At 49.4% G+C, this 27,626-nt stretch overlaps 11 protein-coding genes across 11 annotated transcripts; 5 read left to right on the forward strand and 6 right to left on the reverse strand.

The window, feature by feature from the left end:
• Nucleotides 1–681: 681 nt before the first annotated feature.
• Nucleotides 682–1,788, forward strand: N7484_011302 (putative C6 transcription factor; the record flags this gene model as incomplete). Its single annotated transcript, XM_057121689.1, has 1 exon — nucleotides 682–1,788. The coding sequence occupies one exon, from the start codon at nucleotides 682–684 to the stop codon at nucleotides 1,786–1,788; it is 1,107 nt and encodes a 368-aa protein (XP_056967443.1).
• A 58-nt stretch (nucleotides 1,789–1,846) lies between these two features.
• On the reverse strand, nucleotides 1,847–3,542 carry N7484_011303 (MFS transporter; the record flags this gene model as incomplete). The annotated part of the gene is made up of 4 exons (XM_057121690.1): nucleotides 1,847–2,132; nucleotides 2,188–2,593; nucleotides 2,672–3,424; nucleotides 3,488–3,542. 4 exons carry the CDS (start codon nucleotides 3,540–3,542, stop codon nucleotides 1,847–1,849), a joined length of 1,500 nt encoding a protein of 499 aa, XP_056967444.1.
• A 493-nt stretch (nucleotides 3,543–4,035) lies between these two features.
• N7484_011304 (quinone oxidoreductase family protein) lies at nucleotides 4,036–5,025 on the forward strand (the record flags this gene model as incomplete). Its single annotated transcript, XM_057121691.1, has 1 exon — nucleotides 4,036–5,025. The coding sequence occupies one exon, from the start codon at nucleotides 4,036–4,038 to the stop codon at nucleotides 5,023–5,025; it is 990 nt and encodes a 329-aa protein (XP_056967445.1).
• A 702-nt stretch (nucleotides 5,026–5,727) lies between these two features.
• On the forward strand, nucleotides 5,728–10,050 carry N7484_011305 (uncharacterized protein; the record flags this gene model as incomplete). The annotated part of the gene is made up of 1 exon (XM_057121692.1): nucleotides 5,728–10,050. The coding sequence occupies one exon, from the start codon at nucleotides 5,728–5,730 to the stop codon at nucleotides 10,048–10,050; it is 4,323 nt and encodes a 1,440-aa protein (XP_056967446.1).
• Nucleotides 10,051–10,827: 777 nt separating this feature from the next.
• On the reverse strand, nucleotides 10,828–12,284 carry N7484_011306 (pepsin-like aspartic protease; the record flags this gene model as incomplete). The annotated part of the gene is made up of 3 exons (XM_057121693.1): nucleotides 10,828–10,908; nucleotides 10,964–11,836; nucleotides 11,937–12,284. The coding sequence occupies 3 exons, from the start codon at nucleotides 12,282–12,284 to the stop codon at nucleotides 10,828–10,830; spliced, it is 1,302 nt and encodes a 433-aa protein (XP_056967447.1).
• A 489-nt stretch (nucleotides 12,285–12,773) lies between these two features.
• N7484_011307 (uncharacterized protein) lies at nucleotides 12,774–16,413 on the reverse strand (the record flags this gene model as incomplete). Its single annotated transcript, XM_057121694.1, has 5 exons — nucleotides 12,774–12,881; nucleotides 12,936–15,902; nucleotides 15,967–16,110; nucleotides 16,172–16,198; nucleotides 16,318–16,413. The coding sequence occupies 5 exons, from the start codon at nucleotides 16,411–16,413 to the stop codon at nucleotides 12,774–12,776; spliced, it is 3,342 nt and encodes a 1,113-aa protein (XP_056967448.1).
• A 687-nt stretch (nucleotides 16,414–17,100) lies between these two features.
• Nucleotides 17,101–17,913, forward strand: N7484_011308 (uncharacterized protein; the record flags this gene model as incomplete). The annotated part of the gene is made up of 1 exon (XM_057121695.1): nucleotides 17,101–17,913. The coding sequence occupies one exon, from the start codon at nucleotides 17,101–17,103 to the stop codon at nucleotides 17,911–17,913; it is 813 nt and encodes a 270-aa protein (XP_056967449.1).
• Nucleotides 17,914–18,298: 385 nt separating this feature from the next.
• On the reverse strand, nucleotides 18,299–18,676 carry N7484_011309 (uncharacterized protein; the record flags this gene model as incomplete). The annotated part of the gene is made up of 2 exons (XM_057121696.1): nucleotides 18,299–18,480; nucleotides 18,571–18,676. The coding sequence occupies 2 exons, from the start codon at nucleotides 18,674–18,676 to the stop codon at nucleotides 18,299–18,301; spliced, it is 288 nt and encodes a 95-aa protein (XP_056967450.1).
• A 203-nt stretch (nucleotides 18,677–18,879) lies between these two features.
• N7484_011310 (putative AP-3 adaptor complex subunit mu) lies at nucleotides 18,880–20,880 on the forward strand (the record flags this gene model as incomplete). Its single annotated transcript, XM_057121697.1, has 2 exons — nucleotides 18,880–19,394; nucleotides 19,455–20,880. 2 exons carry the CDS (start codon nucleotides 18,880–18,882, stop codon nucleotides 20,878–20,880), a joined length of 1,941 nt encoding a protein of 646 aa, XP_056967451.1.
• Nucleotides 20,881–21,303: 423 nt separating this feature from the next.
• On the reverse strand, nucleotides 21,304–23,502 carry N7484_011311 (hexadecenal dehydrogenase; the record flags this gene model as incomplete). The annotated part of the gene is made up of 5 exons (XM_057121698.1): nucleotides 21,304–21,353; nucleotides 21,805–22,164; nucleotides 22,215–23,014; nucleotides 23,078–23,308; nucleotides 23,360–23,502. The coding sequence occupies 5 exons, from the start codon at nucleotides 23,500–23,502 to the stop codon at nucleotides 21,304–21,306; spliced, it is 1,584 nt and encodes a 527-aa protein (XP_056967452.1).
• A 729-nt stretch (nucleotides 23,503–24,231) lies between these two features.
• On the reverse strand, nucleotides 24,232–25,972 carry N7484_011312 (isocitrate lyase 1; the record flags this gene model as incomplete). Its single annotated transcript, XM_057121699.1, has 3 exons — nucleotides 24,232–25,488; nucleotides 25,552–25,707; nucleotides 25,769–25,972. The coding sequence occupies 3 exons, from the start codon at nucleotides 25,970–25,972 to the stop codon at nucleotides 24,232–24,234; spliced, it is 1,617 nt and encodes a 538-aa protein (XP_056967453.1).
• Between the last annotated feature and the right edge of the window lie 1,654 nt (nucleotides 25,973–27,626).

Genomic DNA, 27,626 nt, shown 5'->3' on the forward strand with positions numbered 1-27,626 from the left:
AAGAACATTTGCCATTGGCATCCCAGTAACTCCAACCTTGAAACTGGCGAAAACTAGATATCTATGATGTCATCCCAGTCGCCCCTTAACTCGGGCCCATCAGAGACATCAATAGCCCCGGGGCCAGTGCGACAACGCTCTAGGCAAGCCTGTCTACCTTGTCGTCGACGCAAGAGGAAATGCGATGGCAAAATACCTTGCAATGTCTGCGAAGGATATGGTTATGAATGCGAATATGATACTATGGCTTCATCAACATCGTTCAAACGTCCCGCTCCTTTGAATGGATCATTATCCCAGCCATCCACGAAAATGGCAAGATTGACGCATCCATCGGCTATCTCAAAAAGAACCACTGATTCATCCATTCTACCTGGGGTCATTGAACCGTCAAAACCGCGTTATGTTGGAAGATACTCATGCGTTGCATTTCCACTCTATGTTGGCTTGGAAGTCCAGGCGACCAAACTTCCACGACTGCACTCATTCGCCTACCATACAGGGGTTCGCAAGGAACCAGCCTGTGCAGTTTCCCATAAGATCGCTGGGGAGATCCCATGGAACACAGCAAGAAGTCTCATCGATATATATACTGCCATTATTCACCCGGTCTTTGGGTTCCTAGATATGGGTCGAATCTATGTGCTCTGTGAGAAACATTGGCACGGACAGCCCCAAGACATGGCTTTCGAAGCTTTGATCTGTGGGATTCTCGGAGTAGCATCTTTGTTTAATGATTCTTTGGACCAGGACACCGAATTATGGATAATATCACACGCAAAGGCAATCCTTGAAGATGATGTGATCAGTCGTTTTCCTACTCTCGAAATCATTGCTGCATGGATACTACGAACAATTTACATTCGATCCACAGGGCGACCTCATGTGGCTTGGCTTTGCAGCTGTACCATTATGCATCTCGTTGAAGCGGCGGGTTTACATCATGCGCCCGAATTTATAATGCAGGCCATTGGCAACGTTGCTCCAAATCCGGAGACATCAGATATCATCAACCGAACAGCACAAGTTGCCAACTGTGTCCATGTCCTCATTGCATTCGAGTATGGCAGATCTATTATGACATTTAATCGCCAAATACTTGAAACCTCGAATTCGACATCTAGAGGAGGGGATTTCACGTCGCAGCTATGCAGTCTCGTTGCAGCTATACCCACGAACCAGAACACGGATGATTTAGAGGTTCTCATACAGGAATTACTCTCCGCCTTAGAAAAACTCGGGGATACAACTGTCGACCATGATTTTCTCATACTACTACGGGCAGATCTTGCTCTGGGAATCTACCGTCGTCTCCGCGTCATGGATCCAAGCCTTCGGCAGGGACAGAATGACCGTGTGATTGCAGCTGGAACGGCCGCCCTGTCTGCAGCACGAAGACTTGCCAGTCAAGACCAGCCGTGGTGGAATGTTGTGGGTACCGTATTTCAGTTCGCGTGTTCTTTGCTTGTTATGGACACGGTCGTAAGCTGTCAAAAGCTCTCGGAGACAATGGACACCCTGGAACTTATTGTCGACCGCTTCAATACACATTTGGCCAAGGAGGCACTCTCCACAGCTCGGCAGCTTGTCAAGGCATCTTTGGACAAGAAGCGCAAGGGCATGGAAGCGCTTGAACGAATCGTCGGAACAACTTCACCTGAAACGACCGCCCCAGGAACAGAGGGTCAGCTTTTACAGGACATTGCGTCACTCAGCCCATCATTGGCGGCTCAGCTTCCTATTGATTTAGATTATCTATGGGCCATGGATTTTCAAATTCCCTTCTAATCGGTGGGAACGTGACTCGATTATTCGATTACGGCCCTTGTGGGCTAAAATGTGCAAGTTACAGGCTTTTCTTGGATGACCTCTTCCAAGTCACAATCATAAAACTGGTCGCAACCATGACACCCAACCCAGCAAAGCCAAGACCCATATATGAGGCTCCACGATATCCTTTGAGGACGTCTTGGCCATTGTCATTGACGTAGCTCTCCACCACTCCAGCAACGCCCAATCCCAAGGAAATCGAGTAGTTCACAGCCGTGGTCACGAGCGAACCGGCAACACCTTGGTCTTCCGCTGGCATGGCGTTACTCAAAATCAAGATACCGGACGGGAAGGACATATCCCTGTTCTCAAGTTAGCAGGAGTCGATCTGTGCTCAAGGTTTCAGGTGTTTCTTACATTCCCCAAGGTGTGATAATTGCGATCAAGAAGGCGTTGGCCCAGTAAATCTGGCCTATGGGCAGCGAAACCAATAACGCCTGGCCTGCTGCGAAAGCCACCATGGCGATGAACATTATTACGCAGGCTGGAAGGTATCCGAGAAGTAGTCCAGTAACCACAGCCGCGATGGCACCTGAAACGGCAACACCAGAAAACTTGGCCGTCACAAGAAGCCCACTGTTTAGTTCGATGTTGGTCATGATAGCGTAGTAGTAGATTACTACAACGCCAAACGAGGACCAGCCCGCACATATACAGCCAAGGACCCAGCCAGTCTCACCCTTGAAGACTGAACGAGGCAGCAATGGATACGCAGCCTTGCTTTCTACATAAAGGAAAGTCCCAATAATCAAAATTCCCACAACTAAAAGTGCATAAATGTAGGGAACTTGCCATCCAACAATGGCGGCCTAGTTCCATGCAAAATTGAACAGAATCATACCCGAGATACCGAGCGTAGCCCCGAGTCCGTCCAGTCGAGCAAGGGTGGAGAGTTCTGGCCTTGGCTTTTCTTGTGGCATATGAGGAATCACCAGGAATCCAAGGACTGCAAACATACAACACGCAATTGCGCAAATCCAATATGCCCAGGGCCACCACAGCTTCTCAGCAATCAATGACGAAAATGTTGCGCCAATGATGAACCCCCCTGGGGCCACAGCTCCGAACATACAGAACACCATGCTCTTTCGCTTGCCGGGTGGGTATGTTCTTCCCAAGATGGCGACTGCATTGGGAAGTAGACTGGCAGGGCCAATGCCTGCGAAGGCACGGCAGCAATCTAAGAACCTGGAGTTTGACCACACGGAGAAACCGGCCAGAAGAGACCAGAGTGCGAACCACATGAAACCAACGATGAACATCAATCGGTGGCCATACACGTCACCCAGTCTTCCGGACACTAGGATGAATGTCCCGACTGTCAGACTGTATGCTGACGAAGCCCATGTCAGTTGTTGCGGGGTGCTGTCAAAACTGTTGCTGATTTGTTTCAGGGGTGCAATCGATAATGCCAGACCGGCTTGTGTCATGAGCTGGGCGGCGCAGACAACGATGACGAAAGCCAGTTCGTGTGGAAAAGTTTTCGGTGGTGGATAGGGGGATGCATCTTGTTTTTCGTCGATATCCGTGAGAGAATCCGGTGCGATTGAACGTCGTTCAAACTCCATATTGTTGTCCGTCGCAATCGTATTTTCTTGGCTGCAGAATTAGCTTCGGCAAGTACCGAGTTGTCAGAACTTTATCGGTTGCCACTTACCTGCGTCGTGGTTCATATCATGCCCTTCAAAGCCCATAGCCACGCCTGGCATCATGGCTGATTGTATAGAGTCAACATCAGAAAAGGGGATTCATTTCGTAAGCTCAATTTAAGGAATTCGGACTTGACACACTAGTTGATCACTGGATGAAAATCCTATCACTCCCGTCGGATCGACATCATGTCACTGATTGATAAATCTCGACCATAAGTTTGGATCCCGCATCTGCCGCGTGGCCCGCACGGCCCGCACGGTCCCCACGTTCGGGAGCCTCCCATCCCGATCATCTTACACCCCATGCCGAGATGGGAAGGGAAGTATAGAATCAGTAAGTCACATGTCCATGAATCACGAGGTCGTTATCGAAAAATTCGTGATTGATAGACATGTGGTTATATAAGACGGTTCGCGTGCCACACTTTTTTGTCGGTAACTTGATAATTCCATTTTCAGCTTATTCAAGCCCTGCCGTGCCTCTCGAATCAAAACAGCAGATCAAATTCGAAGGACAAAGACAATCGAATGCAGAACAATGAGTTCCACTACGATGAAAGCACTTCAATTAAATCGTGCCAACTTGGGTGTACCTCCAACATTCGCGAAAGCAATCTTACCGATCCCCCGCCCGAAACCTGGTTATGCACTGGTCCAAATACGTTATGCCTCAATCCAACCATCTGATCGAATGAATGCTCAAGGTGGTTTCCCATACACCACATATCCCCGAGTCCCAGGTCGCGACTACTCAGGCGTGGTGATTGATGTTGCAGGAGACACCAATGACACCAAATTCTGGATAGGCAAAAGTGTCTACGGAACGAGTGGCTCAACTCTTGGCTTTGGAGTCGATGGAACCCACGCCCAATACTGCCTGATACCCTGTGCTGCACTTGTCGAGAAACCCGCACTTCTATCACACATCCAAGCTGCCACCGTTGGTGTCCCATTTACCACAGCGCTACTGTGTCTTCGCCGTGCACAGGTAACCGCAAATGATATCGTTCTTGTGCTGGGCTCAAATGGAGCCGTGGGATCTGCGGCCGTACAAATAGCCAAAGCATTGGGAGCGAAGCAAGTATTGACAGCAGCGAGACGAGACGACTCAAAGCCTGATATTCTCTTGGCTACTAAGGACATTGCCGCCTTGCTTGAAGATAGAGTCTCAGCTCTTACCAATGGAAATGGGGTGGATGTGGTCGTCGATACTGTGGGAGATCCCGCGCTGATGTCAGCCACAATGGAACAGTTGGCAAATAATGGGCGATTTGCATGGATTGCAGCTCCTAGGGGGAATGTTGACAAGAGCATTTCACTGGATATATTCCAGGCATACCGCAAGGGATTATCGCTTCTTGGATGCAATTCAATCTCACCTTCTGTTGAGGAGTTAGCAGAGCAGTTACGGTTTATGGGCGACTGGATTGATCGGGGGTGGTTGAAGGCTCAAGATGAGAAGGACTTTGATATGGTCACTTTGGATAATGCCATCGAAAATGGATATGAAAAGACTGGCAAGGTCATTATTGATATGTCATGATGTAGTACTTCCGAGAATCGGTGACACCACCTACACACTCTCTCTTCTAGGTGCCAAGACAAGCTAATCAATTTTTACAATACTCTAATAATATCGTAAATCTAGGCCTTTTATCGTGAAATCCCGCATTATTATATTGTCCGGGCCCATGTTTCATATCTGTCAGAGCCGGACTGCTATCCCGGAACCACCATCACGCCTAAATACCCCCTTGGGAACGGGCATTCTGGTTGACAACAAGTACCGTGGACCATCTGGTTTATAACTTGATAGATTCTCCTGTAATGGCATTGGCCGCTGTGAGTCTCCGAAGCTAACGCTTCTAAAGAAAAGTGCATCAGTTTAAGGGCTGAAGATCACCTGATTGAGAATTGATCCATCACCCCGCTTTCTGGGAGCTGGGGTCTTCACCAACACCATTATCGTATGCACCGCCTATTGACTATGAATCAAATTTCGTTTGGTAACAACAGCTCAGCCCCTCAGTTTGGGGTCAATCACGGAACAATCAATGTTCTGTCCGGTACATATTTTGTAGCCTTATTCAAGCCGGTTTAGCTGACTAAAAGTCTCTTTTGGGGCCAGATCGAACAGAACCTCCACAGCAGAGGGTAGATATTGGTTCGCTTCACCCCGTATCGGTCAAAGAGATTACCGCTGACGATAAGAGTAGAGATAGTCAGATCCCTGGCATTTCCGCAGATGCTAGCCAGGAGAGAGAATATCGAACCATGTCATACCAATACCTGCCAATGGATTTTGGATTCGGAAAAGTACCAATCTTGGAAGAGAGAATCCCGCGGTCTTCTATGGATTAAGGGCAAACCGGGTGCGGGCAAATCGACATTGATGGCATTCTTACACGGCAAACTCGAGAATTTACAAAACGATAGCCAGGGCATCCAGCTCGACTTTTTCTTTACTGCCCGAGGCACGGAGATGCAGCGTACACCATTAGGTATGCTTAGATCTTTACTGAATCAAGTATTTGATCGCGATGCGACCGTACGCCCTCAGATACGCGAGGCCTATGAACAACGGTGTAGGCAGTTTGGGTACCATGAAAGTCAGTGGGAATGGCCACGACTAGTACTAGAAGAGTTACTGGCTAGTGTCATCCTCGCATCCGCTAATCGACAGCATGTGACAGTGTTTGTCGATGCCCTAGATGAGGCCGGAGCTGAGTCTGCTCAACAAGTTGCGGCGTATTTCCATCGACTTATTGACCGAGCAGAAACAAAGAACGCTGCTATTCGAATCTGCATCTCATGTCGACACTATCCTATCGTAGGAGGTGCCCAGGCTGTGGAAATACATATCGAACAGTATAATCGAGAAGACATCGCTACATATATCAATGATACACTTATTGAGACAGAAGTTAAAGACGACACTAGCGAAGATATAAGACAGACTTTGGTGAAACAACTGATCCAGCAAGCCAATGGTGTGTTCCAATGGGCTCGTCTCATCATACCTCTAACCCGGCAGAGGATTCTAGAAGGAGAATCAGTCGACGACATCTATTGCTGGTTACGCAAGGTCCCGGCCGGCCTGGAAGATATATATCAATATATTCTAAACGAAGTGATAGAGGTGCGAAACTTGGAGCAATCTTTTCTACTGTTTCAATGGGTGTCTCTAGCCGAGCGTCCACTAACGGTGAGAGAAATGCGGTATGCCTTGGCAGGCAATAATGCCCAAATAACGCGTGCCCCAAAAACATGGGAGAAGATCAACGGCTTTGTTGAAAGCGACGAGCGTATGAAGCGAAAGATCAAGGCCCTTTCTGGGGGTCTAGCAGAAATCGTCTCAAGCGGAGCTTCGAACGAAATTGTCCAGGTGGTACATCAGTCGGTCAATGATTTCTTGCGCGCGAAAGGGCTAGCTGCTTTAAGTGATAATATCGGCGCCAGCAGTCCGGTCCCAGAAAGAGAAACGATCATTTTGCAATGTCAGGCAAATCTCTACCGATCTTGTCTTGTGTACCTGGCCTTACTCCCTATACGTGGGGATATCTCAGGGGATTCACAGGGGAAGAAAGGAGACCTTATCCGGAACAACCCTTTACTGGCTTATGCCACTGCCAACCTCTTTATTCATGCGGAAAAAGCCGCCTACTGTCGTGTCCTTACACTACTGAATGAACAAGATATCCTACAGCAAGTATTAGACCGATGGGTCCAGATTTACCAGATCCTCGACCAATATGACCCAGCTTGCCCACCGGAGGGAACTACAATCATTCATATGGCGGCAGCCGCAAATCTCGTTGATATCATAGAGCGTATGTCTCTAGACAGCGAGAACAGCGAGGATCTCGCGACAAAAGACGCAAATGGAAACACAGCTTTCCATTTAGCAGCGCGATACGGTCATGTGATAGTGGGAAGGATTTTACGTGAGAAAGCAGTGGATTGTGATCTAACGAATGGTCAAGGGAAAACACCACTGACTGAGGCGGCTAGCTATGGGCATACGGATTTTGTCGAATGGCTACTACTGGAAGGTGTGAAGCTTGAAGCAAGAGTGGGTAAAGGTGAAAGTGCTCTACAAGCAGCTTCATTAGAAGGACATCGGAACATTGTTGAAATATTGCTTAGAGCTGGCGCCGATGTCAACACTCCGGGTGGTGAATATGGCAATGCTCTACAGGCTGCTGCATATGAGGGAAATAGTGAGATCGTGCAGATACTCCTCGACGCTGGCGCCAATATCAACGCTCCGGGTGGTGAATATGGCAATGCTCTACAGGCTGCTGCATATGAGGGAAATAGTGAGATCGTGCAGATACTCCTCGAAGCTGGCGCCAATATCAACGCTCCGGGTGGTGAATATGGCAATGCTCTACAGGCTGCTGCATATGAGGGAAATAGTGAGATCGTGCAGATACTCCTCGATGCTGGCGCCAATATCAACGCTCAGGGTGGTGAATATGACAATGCTCTCCAGGCTGCTACACATAGAGGAAATCGTGAGATCGTGCAGATACTCCTCGATGCTGGCGCCAATATCAACGCTCAGGGTGGTGAATATGGCAATGCTCTACAGGCTGCTACACATAGAGGAAATAGTGAGATCGTGCAGATACTCCTCGATGCTGGCGCCAATATCAACGCTCAGGGTGGTAAATATGGCAATGCTCTCCAGGCTGCTGCATATAGAGGAAACAGTGAGATCGTGCAGATACTCCTCGACGCTGGCGCCAATATCAACGCTCCGGGTGGTGAACATGGCAATGCTCTACAGGCTGCTGCATATGAGGGAAATAGTGAGATCGTGCAGATACTCCTCGACGCTGGCGCCAATATCAACGCTCCGGGTGGTAAATATGGCAATACTCTACAGGCTGCTGCATATAGAGGAGAAAGTGAGATCGTGCAGATACTCCTCGAAGCTGGCGCCAATATCAACGCTCAGGATGGTAGATATGGCAATGCTCTCCAGGCTGCTGCATATGTGGAGAATAGTGAGATCACGCAGATACTCCTCGACGCTGGCGCCAATATCAACGCTCAGGGTGGTGAATTTGGCAATGCTCTACAGGCTGCTGCATATAGAGGAAATAGTGAGATCGTGCAGATACTCCTCGACGCTGGCGCCAATATCAACGCTCCGGATGGTGAATTTGGCAATGCTCTCCAGGCTGCTGCATATAGAGGAAATAGTGAGATCGTGCAGATACTCCTCGACGCTGGCGCCAATATCAACGCTCAGGGTGGTAAATATGACAATGCTCTACAGGTTGCTACACATAGAGGAAATAGTGAGATCGTGCAGATACTCCTCGATGCTGGCGCCAATATCAACGCTCAGGGTGGTGAATATGGCAATGCTCTCCAGGCTGCTGCATATAGAGGAAATAGTGAGATCGTGCAGATACTCCTCGACGCTGGCGCCAATATCAACGCTCCGGGTGGTGAATATGGCAATGCTCTCCAGGCTGCTGCATATAGAGGAAATAGTGAGATTGTGCAGATACTCCTCGACGCTGGCGCCAATGTCAACGCTCAGGGTGGTAGATACGGATCATCTCTCTTAGCAGCTGTTTATCAGGATGGGTCTGACCAAGTTCGGATGCTTCTCCACGCTGGCGCAAATGCGTTGCTTACAGATGAACTTGACCGGACTCCTCTCCATATTGCCGCCTCAAAAAATAGGTTGGAGCTTCTTCACCGGTTCCCGGAGCTCCTCTCCCCTATCAATAACCGCGATAAGCTTTTACAAACTCCTATTCATCTAGCGATTTATCTCGACCATATCGAATTTGCCACAAATCTCCTCCATTCTGGTGCCGATCCTTCTCTTCTGGATGGTTATGGCAGAAATACCCTGAACTGGGTAGTCGGAAATGAAAGCCTAGTGCACCAAATCCAAAGCCACTGCCCATCCATTGTTGCGACACCTGATGATACTCATGAGTTCGCTGTTCGTCAATCCATTCTTCAAATATCAGACACGCTTCTTCAATCTCGATTGCACTTTCCATTGCCACTTTTGCAGCAATTAGGTCGCTATCTATTGTTCATCGGCGACGAAGACAATGCCCAATGTCTATTTCAACTGCATTCATCTCAGAAGTTTTCCTTTGGCACCTCAAGATACATGACTACGTGCGACCTTTGTTCATTGGTTATTCAAGGCTCTCGATTTGTGTGTAGAATCTGCGCCTATATGGATTTCTGTTCGTCCTGCGTGCAGAAGTATCCCTTCCACAGTCAATTACACCCAAATAAAAAGGATGAGACCTTTCAAGTGGCACAAGTGCTTGATCCGAAGTCCCTACTCACTGATTCAAGGTCAGAGAAGTTGAGAAGACTCGTTGATGAGCTTTCTGCGCCCAATACCTCTGGAAGTGGGAAGGACCCATCACCTGATACCATGGTTTATCTGCCGTCTAAAGTTACGGCACCCAATATGATAGCTGGATTTCCAATGGCTCTTCTGGACCCAACCTCAATGTTCTGTATTCTTTTGGTTGGGCTTCTCGCAGTTTTTTTTACCTACTGGTATACCTTGATCTGACTGAATATACTTCTTCCGCTCGTCGTCTTCAGCACGTTATCAATAAAGAACGATTGCTCTAGTATACGGGCACTGTACCGCAGAATCTCAACTTCTGTATAGCCATCATAAGAAATGTGGATTTTGGAGTTTATCTGAAAGGTCTTCCTGTCTCTTTAGTATTCTAGTATCCTAGTCATTTAAGTTGCATTACACGTACGATGAAACGTGACGGAATGTATTATGTTGGATATAAGACTTTATATCAATAACACGGAATATCCGGCGGCTGCTCCTAATACAGTCTATGTAGTAGGACTTGGCGTTATGGCTTGATAAAGAGAGAAAGAGTTTGAGCGCTTACACATATTTCCGGAAGTACTGTAGCATCGACGTATTATTCATGAAGTTCACAGGTGCTTCATATTTGTTGCTTGCCTCTATTAATCTGCGAACCTTAATGTTAGGATTGCGGATACTCCCGCATGCCCAGAGATCGAATTAGGTGAAAGAGTATGCTAAAGGAACCACAACGCTTTCGATCATCCACGGGGTTGTCGTAGGTTCTTTTCTATACAGTACCAATCATCTCCTTGGAAATGAGTATTAAAACCAGACACTTCTAATAATTTTGGGACATGAAAGCTCGACCTAATATTTCAGAGAGAGATAGTTGATAATATTGATCTAATACCGAAAAGATGAAAAAAAACCATTATTCATAGCTATCACGCCCTTCTAGTCCCTTCAATGTTGCTAAGACCTAATTGCTACTTGGAGAAGGGGTGACCAATGAGTTTACTCCGAAGGAGTAGCAAGGTTCTGGTTAAGTTCCTTTCGCTGGACCGCGCCGAATCGAGTGTTGCCGACATCAAAAACCTATCAGACTCTGGGTCAGCACTTTTGATCACATCCGACGAAAATAGTCACTTACGGCGTAAATTCCCTTCAAGAAGGTATCGCCCAGAATGTCCATATCCATCGAGCCACGGCTCTGGATACCACCATAGATCCATCCGGACTTTGCCTCCACGAAACCCAAATCCTCCTTCTGCACAGCAAATTGCTTGTCGCCAACAGCAAACGACACAACAGGCAGATTATCAACGGTAGTATCGGAAGGATAAATGTATCCCTGGCTTTCACTATCATATTTAGCTCCTTCAATAGCATCATAGATGGCCTTGCAGGTAGCATCATCCACAAGAGCCAAAGTAGTACCAGTGTCAGCAATGGCAGTGTTTCCAGACCGAGTGATGGTCTTTCCATTCACGGTCGCAGAAGTGGAATCAAACAGCCAGAATCCCTGGCTCTTATCAACAGGCGTATAGGTGATATCTGCACCAGCAGCAGTCACGGTAGCCTGGTCAATGTAGCCAAATGTATAGAACGATTCGCCCTTATCGGGCTCATCGGCATCACGCCATGATCCCAGCTTAGCTGTGAACAGCTCAGCAGATGACGGGATGTCGGACTGGGTGATCATATTCTCCACGGGAGTGGCTACAGACTTTGGCTGCACGGTATTAATGTTGGAGAATGCGAGACCCAGCAGACCATCACCAGCCCCGCTTGCAAATTGGGCCGACATGGTGTCTGCTAGCTCGATAGCCTGGTTTTTCACAACCACACCACCGATATTCACATCGTCGGTACCAACAGTACCAGAGGCAGAAGATCCATCTCCGTAAGAGATCTTCCAGGTCGAGCCTGTCTGGGTCTTAAAAGTGCTCGATTTGCTGGAGTCAAAGACAGTATGGTCGGTGTATTTGGACAGGGTTGCCGACGGCAAGTTAGTCGACCAAACCTAACCCAATCTAGTTAACAACCAATCATTTTCCACAACAAAGCTAAGGGAAACAGGGAAAAAATAAGAAGGGAATGTAACAAAAATATAATCAACTTACCCATAGATCGGCAGATCCCGTATCAAAGTCCAAATTCAGGTTCTGGGCCGGGCTACCAATACCCACTTGGGCAAGATACATCGAATCATTCTGCACGTCCTCGGCGCCCACCTCGCCTACCTGGTCGGTATCGGCGCTCTTCTTCTGCAGCACCTGACGCATATGCACGCGTCCACCGATAGCCTTATCGGTGTACTGCCGGCCTGTCTGCTGCATAGCATTGCCGAGGAAGTATGGGCCAGGTTGAGTCGGGTTGAAGCGATACTTGCGCATCAGGTGCACGTACGACTTTGTACCTGACTTCTTGTAGTGAGGGTTGGCAATGACCTTGATCTTTGTTGCCGACATGGTGCGGGATTTGCGGGGAAGCTTTGACTTCAGGAATTTACAGATAGACATTGTTAGCTGTGGGCTCTGTGGCATTGGCTACAGATTGGGACGTTGGTGATTCTGGACGGAATTGCATACCCTTTTTATTCTGTTTTCGGGGGAATGTAAGTAAAATTGAATGTGAATGTGATTCAGGTCAGTTGGTCTTCGGCTGCTTTAAATGGTTGCCATTTCGTCATTGCAGGTGACGAGATTTAGCGTGGGAAGGCAGCTCTTAGTCCAGTGGCGATCTACGTCGTATCAGGGATCGGCATGAATGATTCTATCAGCCGGGCGGGGCAGCGCCTCTCCAGGACCACAAGATAACCAACCCTTGGATTACTTTCTATCTTATTGGACATTTTGCGCAAATCATCTGCCAACGCCGAATCCAAACCCCACCCCAGAACCTCCCAAAACAAGAGCAAATGGAACATAAACTAGGAAAGAATAGAAGAAGCATCTGGCTTATCTCTTCCGAGTCTTTGACTTCGGCGCATTCGAAACACTTGCCGCCCGCGAGGTGGAGGTGGAGGCACCCTTGCTAGCGACCTTAGCAGCAGGTTTAGCCTTGCCCTGAAACAGGTTAGTAGACATCGTGATAGATCACCCAGCCAAGCTGAAACTTACGGTGGTGGCGCCATTCTTAGCCTTCTTCTTTGCAGGGGCTGCCGCGTCATCGTTCTCCTCGTCCTCGTCGCGGTCTCGGCCGCGACCCTTCCCCTCCCCTTTACCCTCCCCATTGGCTTTGCCCTCGGGTTCAAACTCCTTGGCAACTGTGTTGAGGAGTGTGGTGCAGCGACGACCAATCTCAACAGGAGTACGGCTGAGGAAGAACCAATCGAAGCGGAACAGAGGCGAATCCCGAACCTCGTCGCGGATCTTATCGTAGAGACCATCGCCTTCCACGCCGTACTTGTCCAGCATCACGAGCAAGAAGCGATCCTCTTCCTCGGTGTAGACTTTCTTGTTGGTCGTAGATACCGTATAGTTGATCTTCAGCTGCTGCAGGGGCACACGGTACATTTCCATCTTTTTGCGTAGCATCTTGCGCTGGTGGTTCATCTTGCGGACCTTCTCCTCACCCTGTTCAATCACCTTGAGGTACTTCGGATAATCTTGGATCTCGGTGTATCGCCGCCAGAAGACTTCGGCATACTCCTCAACCTCATCGGGCTCCTTACTGTCCACCTCGGTAGCGATCCCCTTGTAGTCAGTGCGGCCAAACTTGGCCGAGCCGTTGACAAACTGTTGGAAATCACGGCGGTTCCATGTAGAGAAGCCTTCCTCCGACATGCGATCCTTTTCCGCTCGCTCTTCCTCGGTGAGAGGCTGGGAATTGTCGATCTCTTGTTGCTCAAGATCTCGCTCTGCTTCTCGTTCGCTAAGCTCTTCCTCCGGCCCTTCAGGCAAAGGAGCCTTGTAGCCAATCTCCTTGTGGAAATAGGCGGTTTCTTTCTCCTGTAATTCTTGCAACCCGGGCGGGAAGAACTGCCAGTCATGGACAGTGGTCTGTTTCGGAGCCCGTGGAACCTTGGGCTTGGTGTCGGCAGTCCGTCCACCGGTGGCTAGGGCTTGACGGTAGTATTTGTCGATAGAATAGAATTGTTCTTTTCGTTCACGCTTGGCGGGGTTGATCCAGGTCATACCGATATCCTTCTTACGCTCTGTGAAATCTTGACCATTCCATTCGTATGCGCTCTCAGAACTAAACTTCTGCAAGTCATCAATGCCAAGTTTCTCATACTTCTTGTTCAACTGAGCTGTTCGCTCCTCGCCCTTTCGGAGAATAGCTTCGAAGTCATCCTGGGTGATGTCGTTGGAGTTGCCATCGCCTGCGCTTCTTGGGCCGAACACATTCGCAGCACCATGCTGAATCATACCGAGGAGGTCGTCCTTTGACGCGGCGTTCTTAGACTGTTGCTGAGCGCGCCCTTGCTGAATGACAAGTTGGTCTAAACGCAACTTCTGGGCTGCACGTTCAAGGACCTTTTCCTCGATCGCATTCTCCGTCACAAATCTAAAAACCTTGACCTGCTTGGTCTGACCAATTCGATGCGCACGGTCCATAGCCTGTAGGTCGGCTTGGGGATTCCAGTCACTATCGAATAGTACCACAATGTCGGCAGTGGTCAAGTTGATGCCCAGACCACCGGCACGCGTAGTCAACAGAAAGATGAACTTGTCCGACCCAGGTTTGTTGTAGTCATCGATCGCAGCGATACGGTCCTCATGCGCTGTGGTACCATCAATTCGACAGTAGTTGTACTCACGGAACACGCAATAATCTTCCAGAATATCCAGGACACGGCTCATCTGAGAGAAGATAAGCACGCGGCTACCGTCCGCCTGCATGCGCTTCAAAAGCTTATCCAAAATAGCCATTTTGCCGGAGTTGAATACGAGGTGCTCGTCGGTAGTGTAAGGGGGCCCGGGCTCCGCACCCTCAAAGAGGTAGGGATGATTACAGCACTTCCGTAATTGCATGACAATATTCAAGAGACGAGTCTTAGACTCACGCTTTCCGGCCGCACCGTTGACAGCATCAATGTCTTTCTCCAAAATCTTCTGGTACCATTTGATTTGCATGTCAGACATGGGTACGTAAAGATTCATTTCCTGCTTGGGCAACAGGCTCTTCTCAACATCGCTTTTCACACGTCGAAGTAGGAAAGGGCGAAGGACGCGGTGGAGTTGTTGTACAACGGTATCCTGGTCGGATTCTTGGTTGGAGAACCACTGGTCGAAAGCGTCGGAATCACCAAAAACATCCGGCAGCAAAAAATTGAGCAGTGCCCACAGCTCATGAAGATTATTTTGCAACGGAGTACCGGTGATCAACAGTCGGTTGCGGGAGTTGAATAGACGAATGATTTGCGACAAGGAAGATTCCTCATTCTTGATGCGGTGGGCCTCGTCGATGATAATGTACTCCCAGGCAAACTTCTTAAGATGCGACTTCTCGCGGAGAATCATCTCGTAACTGGTGATACAGACGTCAAAATTCTCATTGACAAGGCGGTCGTTAATCAGGCGTTGTCGCTCATCCTTGTCACCCTGAAGAACCACAACATCGATTTCGGGGGTCCACCGGGCAAACTCTCGTTTCCAGTTGTCCAGTGTCGACTTTGGAACTGCGACTAAATGCGGACCAGAGATTCCAGCGACGTAGCGTAGATAGCCAAGGAAGGAGATAGTCTGCAGGGTCTTTCCCAGTCCCATCTCATCAGCCAAGATACCAGAGATACCATTTTCGTGGAGAGAAACCAGCCAGTTCAAACCGGCGATCTGGTAATCGCGGAGTTCTCCGTGGACAAACGCTGGCGACTCTCGAAACACAGTGGTAGTCTCGCCGCCACTCCTTTCATCCTGCAACAGCTCTGCATCTTCCTCTTGTTCGGTTCGGCGACGTCGATCTCCACCCGCACCTCCCGAGCGCGAAGATCCCTTGCGTGCTTTTTCCTCGGACTCCGCATTTTGGCGATCGATTTCGGCCATAATTTCCTTGATCCGTGGATTAGGGTTGGTCTCGATAAAATGGCGGAACAGGTCCGTGAGGCCGAGCAGGTATCGGAATCGACGAATAGAGTCATCCTCCTATTTAAGAAAATGATGGTCAGTTGAGCACATGGAAGGTTCCTCGGGCATTACTCAGTCATACCTTGGTTTCGTCCAGACGGCTTTGCTTCTTGCCTAAGATGCTCTTTCTCAGTTGTGTAGCTTCTGAACGACGTCTTCGTCCATCTCCTAGAGCGGCATCGCCTGCGACGCTGCTCGCTGTGGTATTAGGGTTGGTTTCGGAGTCCTTATGGGGAGATATGTCAGCTAGTTGTCGAGGTAGCAACATCAAACAGGATATGACTTACCGTGTACTCAGGGGTTGCTTGGTAGCTCTGGACAGAGGGCAGCAATTAGTGACATGGTTCTGCGCTCAAGGGCCAGCCTAAATTGTAGCTCTATGGCGATGCGACGATGACGCAGTGGGATGGAAACAGAAAGTAAGAACACTTACTGGCGCGTCCACGGGAATTGATGGCACAACATCATCGTTAACATCTGTCATTGGTGTGTCCACCTGAGGCGGGGAGTCGGTGGCGGCTGGTGCCATAGTTAATCTTCAGCGTGCGAAGCACAAGAAACTCAAGGTAGGCACAAGCACGTCTCGGTCACGTTGACCGTGTAGCTCGAGGTGAATATCACAGAAGAGGCTTCGCAGCATACAACCACCGATAGATTGAAAAAACTTCACGTGGTTCTGAAAATAACAGATGAGGCGGGGGGATTGACGTCCACAACAGTAAGAATAATGATCGTAACCTGAGGAAGAAGAAACGCCTCCAGTCGCGCTGAAGAAGAGGGAAAGCGCGGCCCACTGACGCGCTGATTGGTGGACATAATAACGTAATGACAGTTACGTAAGTACGCCCAGTCAGCGACGGCACTTCGGATGAATAGTTTCCCCGCAGTGGGGTCACGTTACCGGGCCAGTGCAAAAGATCATCATCTGCAGTCAGGTACTCACTAGTTCCCCTCTCTGGATATTCGGACCTTTTCAGAAGATAGAGCTAGGGAACACTCCAGAGGCTTCTAGGCTTCTACCTTTCTCTTATTCTCTTTATTTTTGGGAGGCCCTCATTCCGTTTTTTTATCTTCTTGCTTTGTTCGACTGTTTCGAGAGACAACCACACCATACTTTGCCCGGATACGATACCTCATACCACGCCCGTGAATACGACAGCTTCTTTCCCCTTTCGGACCCACACGTTATACGTGATCACGACATATTTATTCAGCTATGGATTCCATGAGATCGTTAAACACCTCTCTGCCGAGCTCAACCCCGCGCCCACAGCCACCCGAGCAACTCCTGCAGTCATTTAAGGCCGCCGCCCTATCTGTGACCAACCTCTACAAGAATGCTGTTTGTGAACAGGCTCAAGCTAGGCAGGCTGGCTACCAGGATGCGTTGGAGGACCTGCTTCATTTCCTTGACCGGGAGAATCTAGGCCTTGGTGATGGAGAGGGGTGGAAAGTTCGACAGTGGGCAACAGAGAAGCATGATGGAACTGGGTCTCAAAGCAGTGATGAGGAGGAACGCGTCGACTCCGAGAAACGTGACCGAAGTGCTACTCCGGCTACCACCCGTAAAGAGTCTGAACCTGTCATCCGCCAACCCTCGACCTCTACACCAACCTCTACGCCGAACCCTACACCTCGTCCTGAGCCCACCATCCCTACCACCCAACCTCAAGACAACTTTATGGGAGCTCCAACAGTATTTACATTCACCGCCGGGCCTACATTCCCCCAGTGCCAGGATGATATGGATCTGCAATCCCCGGACAACTCTACCCCATCTCCGCAAGACGGTGCTCCTGTCAGCGTTTCCGTGATGCCTCGAAATACTCGCCAACAACATCGCCACAACAATCTCAACCGCCCGAATACCCGTTTTGCCCCACGCGAGTCTCCAAACAGCCTGGGATCAAGCCTTGGGTCAGGTCTTGGATCGAAACGGAAATTCACAGTACCGGATTTCTTTGACTTGTCTGGGCTATCCAATGGCCGGGACTTATTTGGAGGAGGCAAGCGAGGTCGTTTCACATAGGAATTTTTCCTTGACTGTACGACGTGGACGAGATGACGAATTTCCTTTCCGATTGTCAGGCAGCACATGGGTGATTTGGGGAGCTTTCTTTTTCGGGTGCATATTGAGGACGAGAACTCTTGCATAAGGTTTTGCTGCATTTTCCTTTCGCCTTTTAAGGCTTTCTTTTCTCTAATCAGTCCCCTATTGCTTTCCTATATTTTGTCATACACCATATAGAGAGGATTTGTGTGTGGAGATACCCAGTGCAGCACCTATCATTGAATCGTGATAGTATAACAAATCAATATCTTACAAATCATATTCTTTACAGTCGTAGAAACACATATGGTAAAACTTATTGTACAATTCCGTTATTAAAATCCCGATATGACTCCCATGACGTCTAGTTAAAAGCACGCCAGAGCCCCATGCCAATTAAAGTCGCAGATATGGTGGCAATTCCAAGCTGCCGTGAGCCCATCTTGTATTTGGTCGGACCTTGCATGATCATCTTCTCTTGTTTCCGCAGATTGTTCATGCCAGTATAGTAGCTGTAGATGCCGAGGCCAACGAACGCCGCAGAGCCTATTCCCGAAAGTCAGTAAATCAATTTTTCAGTCTGTGTGATGCCGGCTTTTGAAGTCACGACAAGCTCCGAGGCCATAGACGACGTACCAGTTACTCTGCAGGACAAGCAGTCGTCATATTTGTCCTCCGCCAACGCCTGTTTGGCATCCTTTTGCTGGATTTCCCAGGTGCGATTATCCGTTTGAGAAGACATGGAAAATGTGGAAATGGGGTCTCAAAATATCTTGTAAGAGTCAAGAAAGGAGATTATTCTTTCAAAGCACTTATGCGAGTACACATTGCGGAGGCAATCGCGTGCACCCAAAAAGTAACCCAGGGCGGGATTCTGCGGCAGAACCCACAGCTTGTCAGTGAGCTATACAACTCCGGGAGTTCCTGTCTCAAACAACAGCCATCATGAGCGGTGAGATCGATGCCGTCTACATATTTGACGAGCAAAAGTATGCGACTGAACTCCAAAGTTATGGAATTTCACTGACTCCCTTTTCCAGCGCCCCGCTCGTCGAGCATGTCTACCGAGCCCGCCCGCCTTCGGCCGCGGCCATCTTGCCCCTCTACCTCGCTCATGCTGCCCCACGCCCTTCGTTGTTATACTTTCCTAGTACAAGTCCGCCGGTTACCGTGTTCTCGATTATCCAGTCAAATCTATTGTTTCTTGCGGTGAGCGAGGTTGACACAGAGCCGCTTTTGGTACTCGAATTCCTGCATCGCGTGGTGGATGTACTAGAGGACTTTGTTGGCGCTCCTCTTCTCTCCACAAAAATTCAGGCGAGCTATGATGTGGTGGCTCAATTACTGCATGAAATGTGCGATGGGGGAGTGGTATGTAATACTGAGCCGAACTCGTTGCAGGAGGTTGTCGACGTTCCGGGATGGATGGGGAAGCTTCTTGGTGGAATAGGCGTACCTGGGTAAGGTCTACTACTGATAAGGTGTATTCAACTCAATTCTGACGACCTTGGTTCATACAGTACTTCCACACCAACCACGAGCAATCCTTTGAAGCAATCACTGGCCGCGGCTAGTGCAGCTCAAGGCCCCGCTATTCCCTGGCGACGACCTGGGGTACGGCACACATCTAATGAGCTATATGTTGATATTATCGAGTCTCTTTCTGTGACTATGGCGCCTTCCGGAAGGCTACTTTCTGCATTGGTTTCTGGAACTATCGCATTCACCGCTAGAATATCGGGAGTTCCCGATCTCCTATTATCATTATCAGCTCCTGGCGGCCAACAGTCGCTCGCTCGCAAAATCGATTTGCCTGTCTTTCATCCATGTGTTCGCCTGGCTCGCTGGCGCGAGAAGCCGGGAGAGCTCAGTTTCGTGCCCCCCGATGGCCGGTTTATCCTAGCTGGTTATGAAGTCGATCTTCTTCCAATAGACCCGGACCTTGATCACCCACCCAGCCATATGGAAAAACTGTTTCTTCCTGCCATTGTTGATATTCGAAAATCGCTCGGCCCTTCTGGGGCAGAGTTCGAGGTCCGCCTAACACTCAACACTACTTTCCCTGGTCAGTCCTCTCGTTCGGTCCCATCTCGAGGTGGATCAGGAACTTCCACACCATCCTTCCTTGGTGGTGGAGGTAATGCCAGTGGGCCAGTACTAGAGGAGGTGGTTGTCAGTGTCCCGATCTCTAAATCTGTGCGTCACATCACGGACATGCAGGCCAGTCGTGGTGATGCCCAGTACTCCCCTAATACTGGGTTGCTCGAATGGCGAGTCCCCACTGGCCGCGACGCCGGTACCATCTCTGGTACGGCAACTCTCCGCTGCACTGTTGCAGGCTATCCGTCGGCGGATGAAGACTTTGATAGTCTTGAAGAAGTCGATGAAGATGCCAACGCAAATCTTCTTCAGGGTTACTATGAAGACCCTGCCTCCTACGATAACCCTTCTGCCAACACCACCCGGAAGACACGGTCAGGCGATCCCTCAAAGAAGAAGAAAAAGAAGAAGAAGGAAAAGTCGAGCAAGAAGTCATCTCGCTCAGCCGCTGTTCTCACTGAAGACGCAGGCGATCCCTTAGCCGTTCCAGAAGAACCCGTCAAAGTCTCTGCCTCGCCTTCGCCCAACCCCTCCACTCACGCCCCAACACCTCCTCCACAACCTCAAATCCAGTCCCAAAACACTTCACAACTCCCAGCATTCTTCGCTCCTTCATCTGCTCCACGTTCTGGACCCCGCAGAACCAAAGCCCAACTTAATGCGAACCTCATGCCGAATTCGGCATCTGTCTCTTTCTCAGTGCGCGGCTGGCTCCCCTCTGGAATTAAGGTGGAAAGTCTGAACATTGATCAGCGCCGCAGCCGTGGTGTGGGTGAGAGCGTCAAGCCGTATAAGGGTGTGAAGTACCTGTGTGTGAGTCGCCGCGGCGTGGAGCGTCGTTGTTAAGCAATGCATACTTTCCGCGAATATTGAGTGTCATTCATGAGCCGAAGCATGAAGCGTGTGGTATTGGTTTTGCTGGTTACCTTGATATCAGACATGATATCAATGTCGCAATACAAAGCTGTACACGAATAATGATATCAATACGTTATGAGTCGAGTCTTTCTTCCTACGTTTATGCCTATGCTCAGATTAAGACAGCAAAGTCTCTGCCCTTGTCTAGCCCACAGCCTTGACCCAAGTTAAAAGTGGGATGTGCCGTGATCCTCTGTCCAGGATTGTCCATTTCAATGTAGATCAGCCCAAAATTGGTCACCAAACACGATTATCATTTGATTAACCATTTGGCTAGCTATTCTTGTAATTACACTAATCCTTAATTGTCAAAATCATACATTGGAAGTGGGAAAAAATCCACTTAACCGTTCAAAGTTTTGCAGATCGGCGCTCCAAGATCTGGAGCACAATGTAGGCCACTACAAACAAGTTAGAAACAATTAGTGCATGACATAGGAACATCAAGGGGAATCCCCATTAATATTAAGCGTTTAAAATGTGTATTGAGGTGACAAGGGGAAATGTAAAGTGAGTATAACAAGTGGATTTCAAGTCCACTGAAAACAGCACATGAAGCAGGAGCTTCTAACATAGGAATACGCAGGGTGCAAAAGCAGGGTATCAACCGTTCCAGTATCTAGAAGAAAATTGGCAAATCTCGGTTCAGGCATTTCCCGAGAGGGAATATTCCGGACTTATTTGTCGTCTCCTTCGTCTGATGGAGATGAACAATCGTGAGATGGTGATAGGGTAGACCCAAGGAGATAAAGCCAAAAAGAAAACAAAGAAATCCAAGAAGATCTTGAAACATAATGGGGAATAAAACGAATAGATCAAAGACGGGAATGAAGTGAAAAGAGATCTACTCACTGGCAGCAACAACAGCAGCACGACCCGCGCCAGCCTTAGCACTACCACCACCCAAAGTCAGGAAGTAGCGCAACCAGCCGAGGGTCAGCTTGCGACCATTGCGGTCGAAGTCGGGAGTCAATGCGCTGGCGGCCTTGAAAGTCTTAATTTTGCCGGCGTACGGCGGGTAACGGATAGCGAGCATGGATTCGAGCCAGCTAGGGGTGGTAGTAATGGTGCGACGGTGAACGAATACGTCGAAGCTGGCACGACCACGGTATGCGCCGTGTCCACTCTCGCCGACACCTCCGAAGGGAAGGGTGGGGATGTGCAAGGCGGCGTCGTTGACAGAGACACCACCAGAACGGGTAGAAGCGATGACTATATACCGTTAGCGGGGAAATAGAAGAGATATTAGAGTTTATACTCACCCTTCTCGACATCGGCCTTGGAGCCGAAGGGGTAGACACCCAGAGGAGTGCTCGAGACACCATTGGCCAGGTTGATAGCCTCATCCAGGTTGTCAACGGGAAGGATAGTAATGAAGGGGCCGAAGCTCTCTTGGGAGCACATCGAATCATCAACCGAGTCCACTTGGACAATGGTCAAGTCAATGAAAAGGTCCTTCTCGTCCATAGTACCACCCATCAAGATTTTGCCCTTGGTGTTATCAAGCATGGACTTCAGGCGCAGGAAAGAAGCCTGGTTAATAATGTGACAGTAATCAGAGCTTCCCTTAGCACCGTTGGGGTAGAACTCCTTGTACGCCTTCTTAAATTCCTCCACAACTTGCGACACGAGCGTCTTATCCACAAGCAGGTAGTTCTGGGAAGTGCAGACCTGACCAGCGTTCAGGAGCTTACCCCAGAGCATACGACGAGCCACTAATCTGGGATCGGCAGACTTGGGAATAAAAGCAGGGTTTATACCGCCCAGCTCGAGCACAACGGGGGTCAAGTTGGGCGCAGCAGCCTTGGCAACGATACGGCCAACATTGGTACTACCAGTGAAGAAGATCTTATCCCACCGCTCAGCCAACAGAGCTTGTGTTTCGGGGACGCCTCCTTGGACGACAGAGTAGCATGCGGGGTCGAGGCTAGCCTCGAATATTTTCTGGAGCACGGCGGCGCTGCGCGACGCATTCTCGCTAGGCTTCATGATGACGGTGTTACCGGCAGCGATGGCACCAATAACGGGGCCGAGAGTCAATTGGAAGGGGAAGTTGAAGGGTCTACAGAAAGCAGAAGTTGTTAGCTTGCATTGCGCGTGCATGTTCGATGGTGGCGCTACTTACCCAATCACCAAAACAACACCGAGGGGGTCCTTCCGGATCTTGGGACTCATGAACTTGTAAGTCAATTCGATATCCTGGGCCTTCTCATCTTTCAGCCATTTGTGCAGGTTGCGACAGGCGAAAACAATGTCATTAAGCAACCAGCCAGTCTCCGCAAGCTCGGTCTCAAAGCGCGGCTTGTTCAAGTCCAGCCGTAAAGCTTCGGCGATCTCTTCCTCGTGGTCTTTGATACTAATAAAATAATCAGTATGCTTTCGCTCAGTGACATGGAGCAGAACTCACGCCCAGTAGAGCTTGCGCAGTTGCACGAGACGGAACTCGACATCGTAGGTTCGGCGCTCAAGGAAGGCCTTGCGGGCGGTGGAGACCCGTGAGGGGATTTCCTCGACCGGAGTGAACTGTAGCTCTGGGAGTGTCATACCCATGTTGGACAAAGTGCAATTATAGGGGTGAAAGAACAGAAAAGTCCTTACGTCAGGATTTATAGAAGTTTACGGGAGGTCTCATATTTAAGGGCGGTAAGTGGCCTTTCTCCGCATGCACATGCACTTTCGGCGTTTCTGCACCGACTGTCGATCCCGGCCCCCTTTTGCTGTTTTGGTGTTCTAGAAGTCGCTTCTATCTCTTCGGTTCTTGCATATATTCTTCACTGCATGCTTCTATGAGACTGTATGAGCAATATAATTTATGAGCAATATAATTTAAGCTTAAAAAAATACTGCCAGATTACCCCCTGTCTTTGCTTTGCGTTGTGGTTTCAAGAGCTTTGAACAAGTTTCAAATGAGGTGCCCCATCACTTTCTCCACAATGCACTTCATGGGCCGCGGCTTCACGCCACATGTGCCCCGCTCAGCATAACATAACCCCTGACGCCGGGGATTGATCGCTTTCTGGAATAGCTTACGGAGGACTTCCGAGAAGTTGACACACTTATAGGCTGTAAGCAATATTCACTATTCCAGATTCAACATAGTCTCATTTAAGCTTCGGGAATTACTCATGCACTAGTTTTGACAAAATGCAAAAGACACATGGCCTTGTGCAAGGCGTGACAGCGGGAACAAGTCCAGGATATAAGGAAGAAAAAAGCAAACATAAACGCCAGATGTCCCAGGGCTCATTAAAAAGCCCGCCAACTATACAAGTCAAGCCTCTAGTTCTTGAACTGATCCTCGGTCACACCCTTACCCATAGCCGCAGTGCTACTTACTCCACCAGAAACCATTTTAAGCAAGTTATCCACGTAGTTGGCACCACTCCACTTCTGGTGGGTCACAACATCAACGCCCTCCTCCATCTCAGGCTCCTGAACCAGCTCGCCATAAGCGCGCATGCCGTTCTTCGCATACGCCTTGGCAAACTTGTGGGAGATGAGCGCAGTCGTGTGCAGACCGGCCAGAGTAATGAACTGCCAAGCGTAGCCGAGCTCACCGAGACGCTTGATGTAGGTCTCCTGCTCGTCACGGGGCATGGCCTTCTTCCAGTTAAACGAGGGGGAGAGGTTGTAGGCGAGCTTCTGCTCAGGCCAGACAGCGTGAACGCCATCAGCGAACTCCTTGGCCTGCTTGTAGTCCGGCAGCTTGCTCTCCATCCAGATCAGGTCAGCGAAGGGTGCGTAGGCCACGGCGCGGTTGACGGCGCACTGGGTACCACCCTGGTAGCGGTAGTATCCCTCGCGGGTGCGTGGGGCGTCCCAGTTGAAATAGATGTCGACACCGGTAATGTCCTTGGCGATGGCGCGGGCTTCGGTGTTGCTCTTGCCCTTGGCAGCTTTAAGGTACTGCTCGACGAGGCCCTGCTTGTTGGCGGCGGAGCTGGCCTTGATGGTGTCGATGACGGCGTCGTTGAAGAGCTTGAGACCGGCCTGTGCGGTCCATTGATCCTCGATGGCCTGAAGAGCGGCTCCGTTCTTACCGGACTGCTCGGCGGCGACCATCAGATCATTCAAGGGCTGGACTTTGGGGTTTGTGGCGCCGACAATGAAGCTGTGGTCGCGGTGGTCGATGGTGGAGGTGATGAGAGTGGCAGCCTCCGAGTCAGTACGGGCGATAGCCAGGAGATCGGAGCCCATGATGTCGGCTTGGGCACGGATGGCGACAAGACGGTTGATGTGCTCGCTAATGGGGACCAGGACCTTACCGGCCATGTGGCCGCACTTCTTGGTGCCAGGAGCCTGGTCCTCGATGTGAATACCAGCGGCACCGCGCTCCACGAACAGCTTTGTCAACTTCATGACGGCGGTCAAACCGCCGTGACCAGTGTCGGCATCCGCAATGATAGGACGGAGGTAGTCCACATTTGCAACATTGGATCGCTGGTCCTTGGGGGTGGTGAGGCGCTCCTCGCGCTGTTTCCGGTCGTGGAAAAGCTGTGCCATGAACAATTGGTTGACTTTGCGGGGAACAGTGTCCTGTCAAAGGCATATACGTGAGTAAACGGTGCTCTATAGATCTCAACATGAGTCTTAACATACCATGGGGTAATCTGCAAGATCAGGAGAAGGCTCATCGGTCGACGAGGCTGTTGAGGAGCTTTGCCACCCAGAGACATAGATCGTATCGAGGAACTTGCACATCTGGGTGATCATAGTCGGCTCCAGACAGCCGTAGGTGAAGCTGGCCTGCTTGTTCTGTTTCAAGATTCACGTGTTAGCTAGTAAAGCAAGATTTTTGGAAACTGTCTAACCATACCTTCCAGTTATTCTCGAGTGTGCTCCAAAGCTTCTTAGCTTGCACATTGGATGGGTATTCGATCTTCAGGTTTCCGCGCTTTGCCACAATCTGCTCAGCAGTAAAGGGCCGCTTGGTGAAGCGCCACCGGTCATCCTTCCACCAGTTCTGGACAGCCTGAACCTCCGCCGCGTACTGTCTATCCTCGTCTTCGTGAAGACCCATGATGACTTTTCTTTAGAGATACTAAGACAAAGTGTGGAAATAGAAACACACAAGTATAGATGCAACCGAGGTAGGAAAGGTAGCGCAGCTAATCCTCGAATATCAGGACAAGAGTATAGACAATGTAAATTGTCACGAAGGAATAATAACAGAGAGGAGAGGAGAGGAGAGTCGCAAAGCAAAATGAAGAGACTTTGCTAGGTAATAATAATAAAAAAATTCACAATCACAAGCCAGCAGGGAAACCAGGGTACTTATTTACTTTGCGAATGCGTCACAATGTGGTCGGTAAACGCTCGGCTGACCGGGAACAGCAACCCCAGTATGCCTAGGCTCAGTACCAAACTCTCCAAGAATTGCCATCGACCAATGTTCACAGGCGGTGCGCCGAAAGGCGGAGTCTGCGGGTGCGGTTCGGGAGAGAGGATCCAGACACTGGTGATCCTCGGTCTAATGGACGACTTGGCTCGGCGTTTTCATGGCGCTTGACACGGTAAGGTCGCTCTTCTTGCGCTTTTTCTCGCTCTATGGCTACTAAATTTTAATCGGGATCTCATCTATGAAGCTGTACAGAATCAATGAACTTTTTTTGATCTTCTACAACGAGGTCTGTGACCCAGTCGAAGGACGCGAATAGATCGGAACGACAATGAGCAATGACGTCGTCGGGCATGTGCGTCGGGACGCATTACAATACATGGTATTTTCACGTGCATTCAGCTATGCCAGTTGAACCTCGAAAGTCACCTTCACCTGACATATCTATAAGAATATTAATCGTACGATAGATTCGGACATATATCCGTGATTGGTGTCTCCGGTTTTTTTCCCATTAAATCTCTTCTATAATCACCTAAAGGTGAAGCTATTCAAACTTGCAAAAGTCAAAGAATGTATGAGTCATCAATACAATCCCGTCCTGCCCCGGTATTCAACGTATCTCCACCCGCCATCTTGGCCTAGACAACTCATGAAGAACCCGAATCTTTAAGCAGTTGTTTCCGATTGCACGGTAATAGCCTGGTAACTCAAAAGCATAACCAAGATTACATCACGAAGTCCTGAACAGTATCTAGATTCTTTATTAGTTCTCCCAAGATCCCGGCATATGCGTTCTTCCCTGGGAAAACGAATATCCATCTGAGGCAGATCGTATCCATATACCGGAGGCACACAAACCCTGCAAGATCTACTTCGAATCCCTGAAACACACTTGACAGCACCACGAATTCATACCGGAGCAAACTGACAATGTGGTCATTTTACCCTAGGCCTTCCTCCAATAAAGATGATGCGCCGGGCGATCATTAAAATGACTCAGTCTAACCGCCTTCGTTGAACCTCGGCTCATCGACGCTGACTGTACCTGTATGTCCCGCCACACCTACACCCCTGTCTAGTGTCAGCAGATAATCTGCTAGATCGACAAGGGCCCTGTATCGGAGACAACTAGATATAGAAATAGATCAGATGCGCGTTCTATCTGCGTTGTGTTGCATGCTTTTATACTTCCAGCAGAGCACGAAACCTACATGAAGGTTAAGTGCCTCACGTCAAACCTTCAGGATCTATAAAAAGGACATATTTAATACAAAGATTAGCCATTCTTCGAATTTACATGTAGTGGGTACGTATATTCAAACGGTCTCCACGA

This window comes from Penicillium longicatenatum (assembly GCF_028827895.1).
Source record: "Penicillium longicatenatum strain IBT 33135 chromosome Unknown contig_7_segment0_segment0, whole genome shotgun sequence".
Taxonomy (NCBI): Eukaryota; Fungi; Ascomycota; class Eurotiomycetes; order Eurotiales; family Aspergillaceae; genus Penicillium; species Penicillium longicatenatum.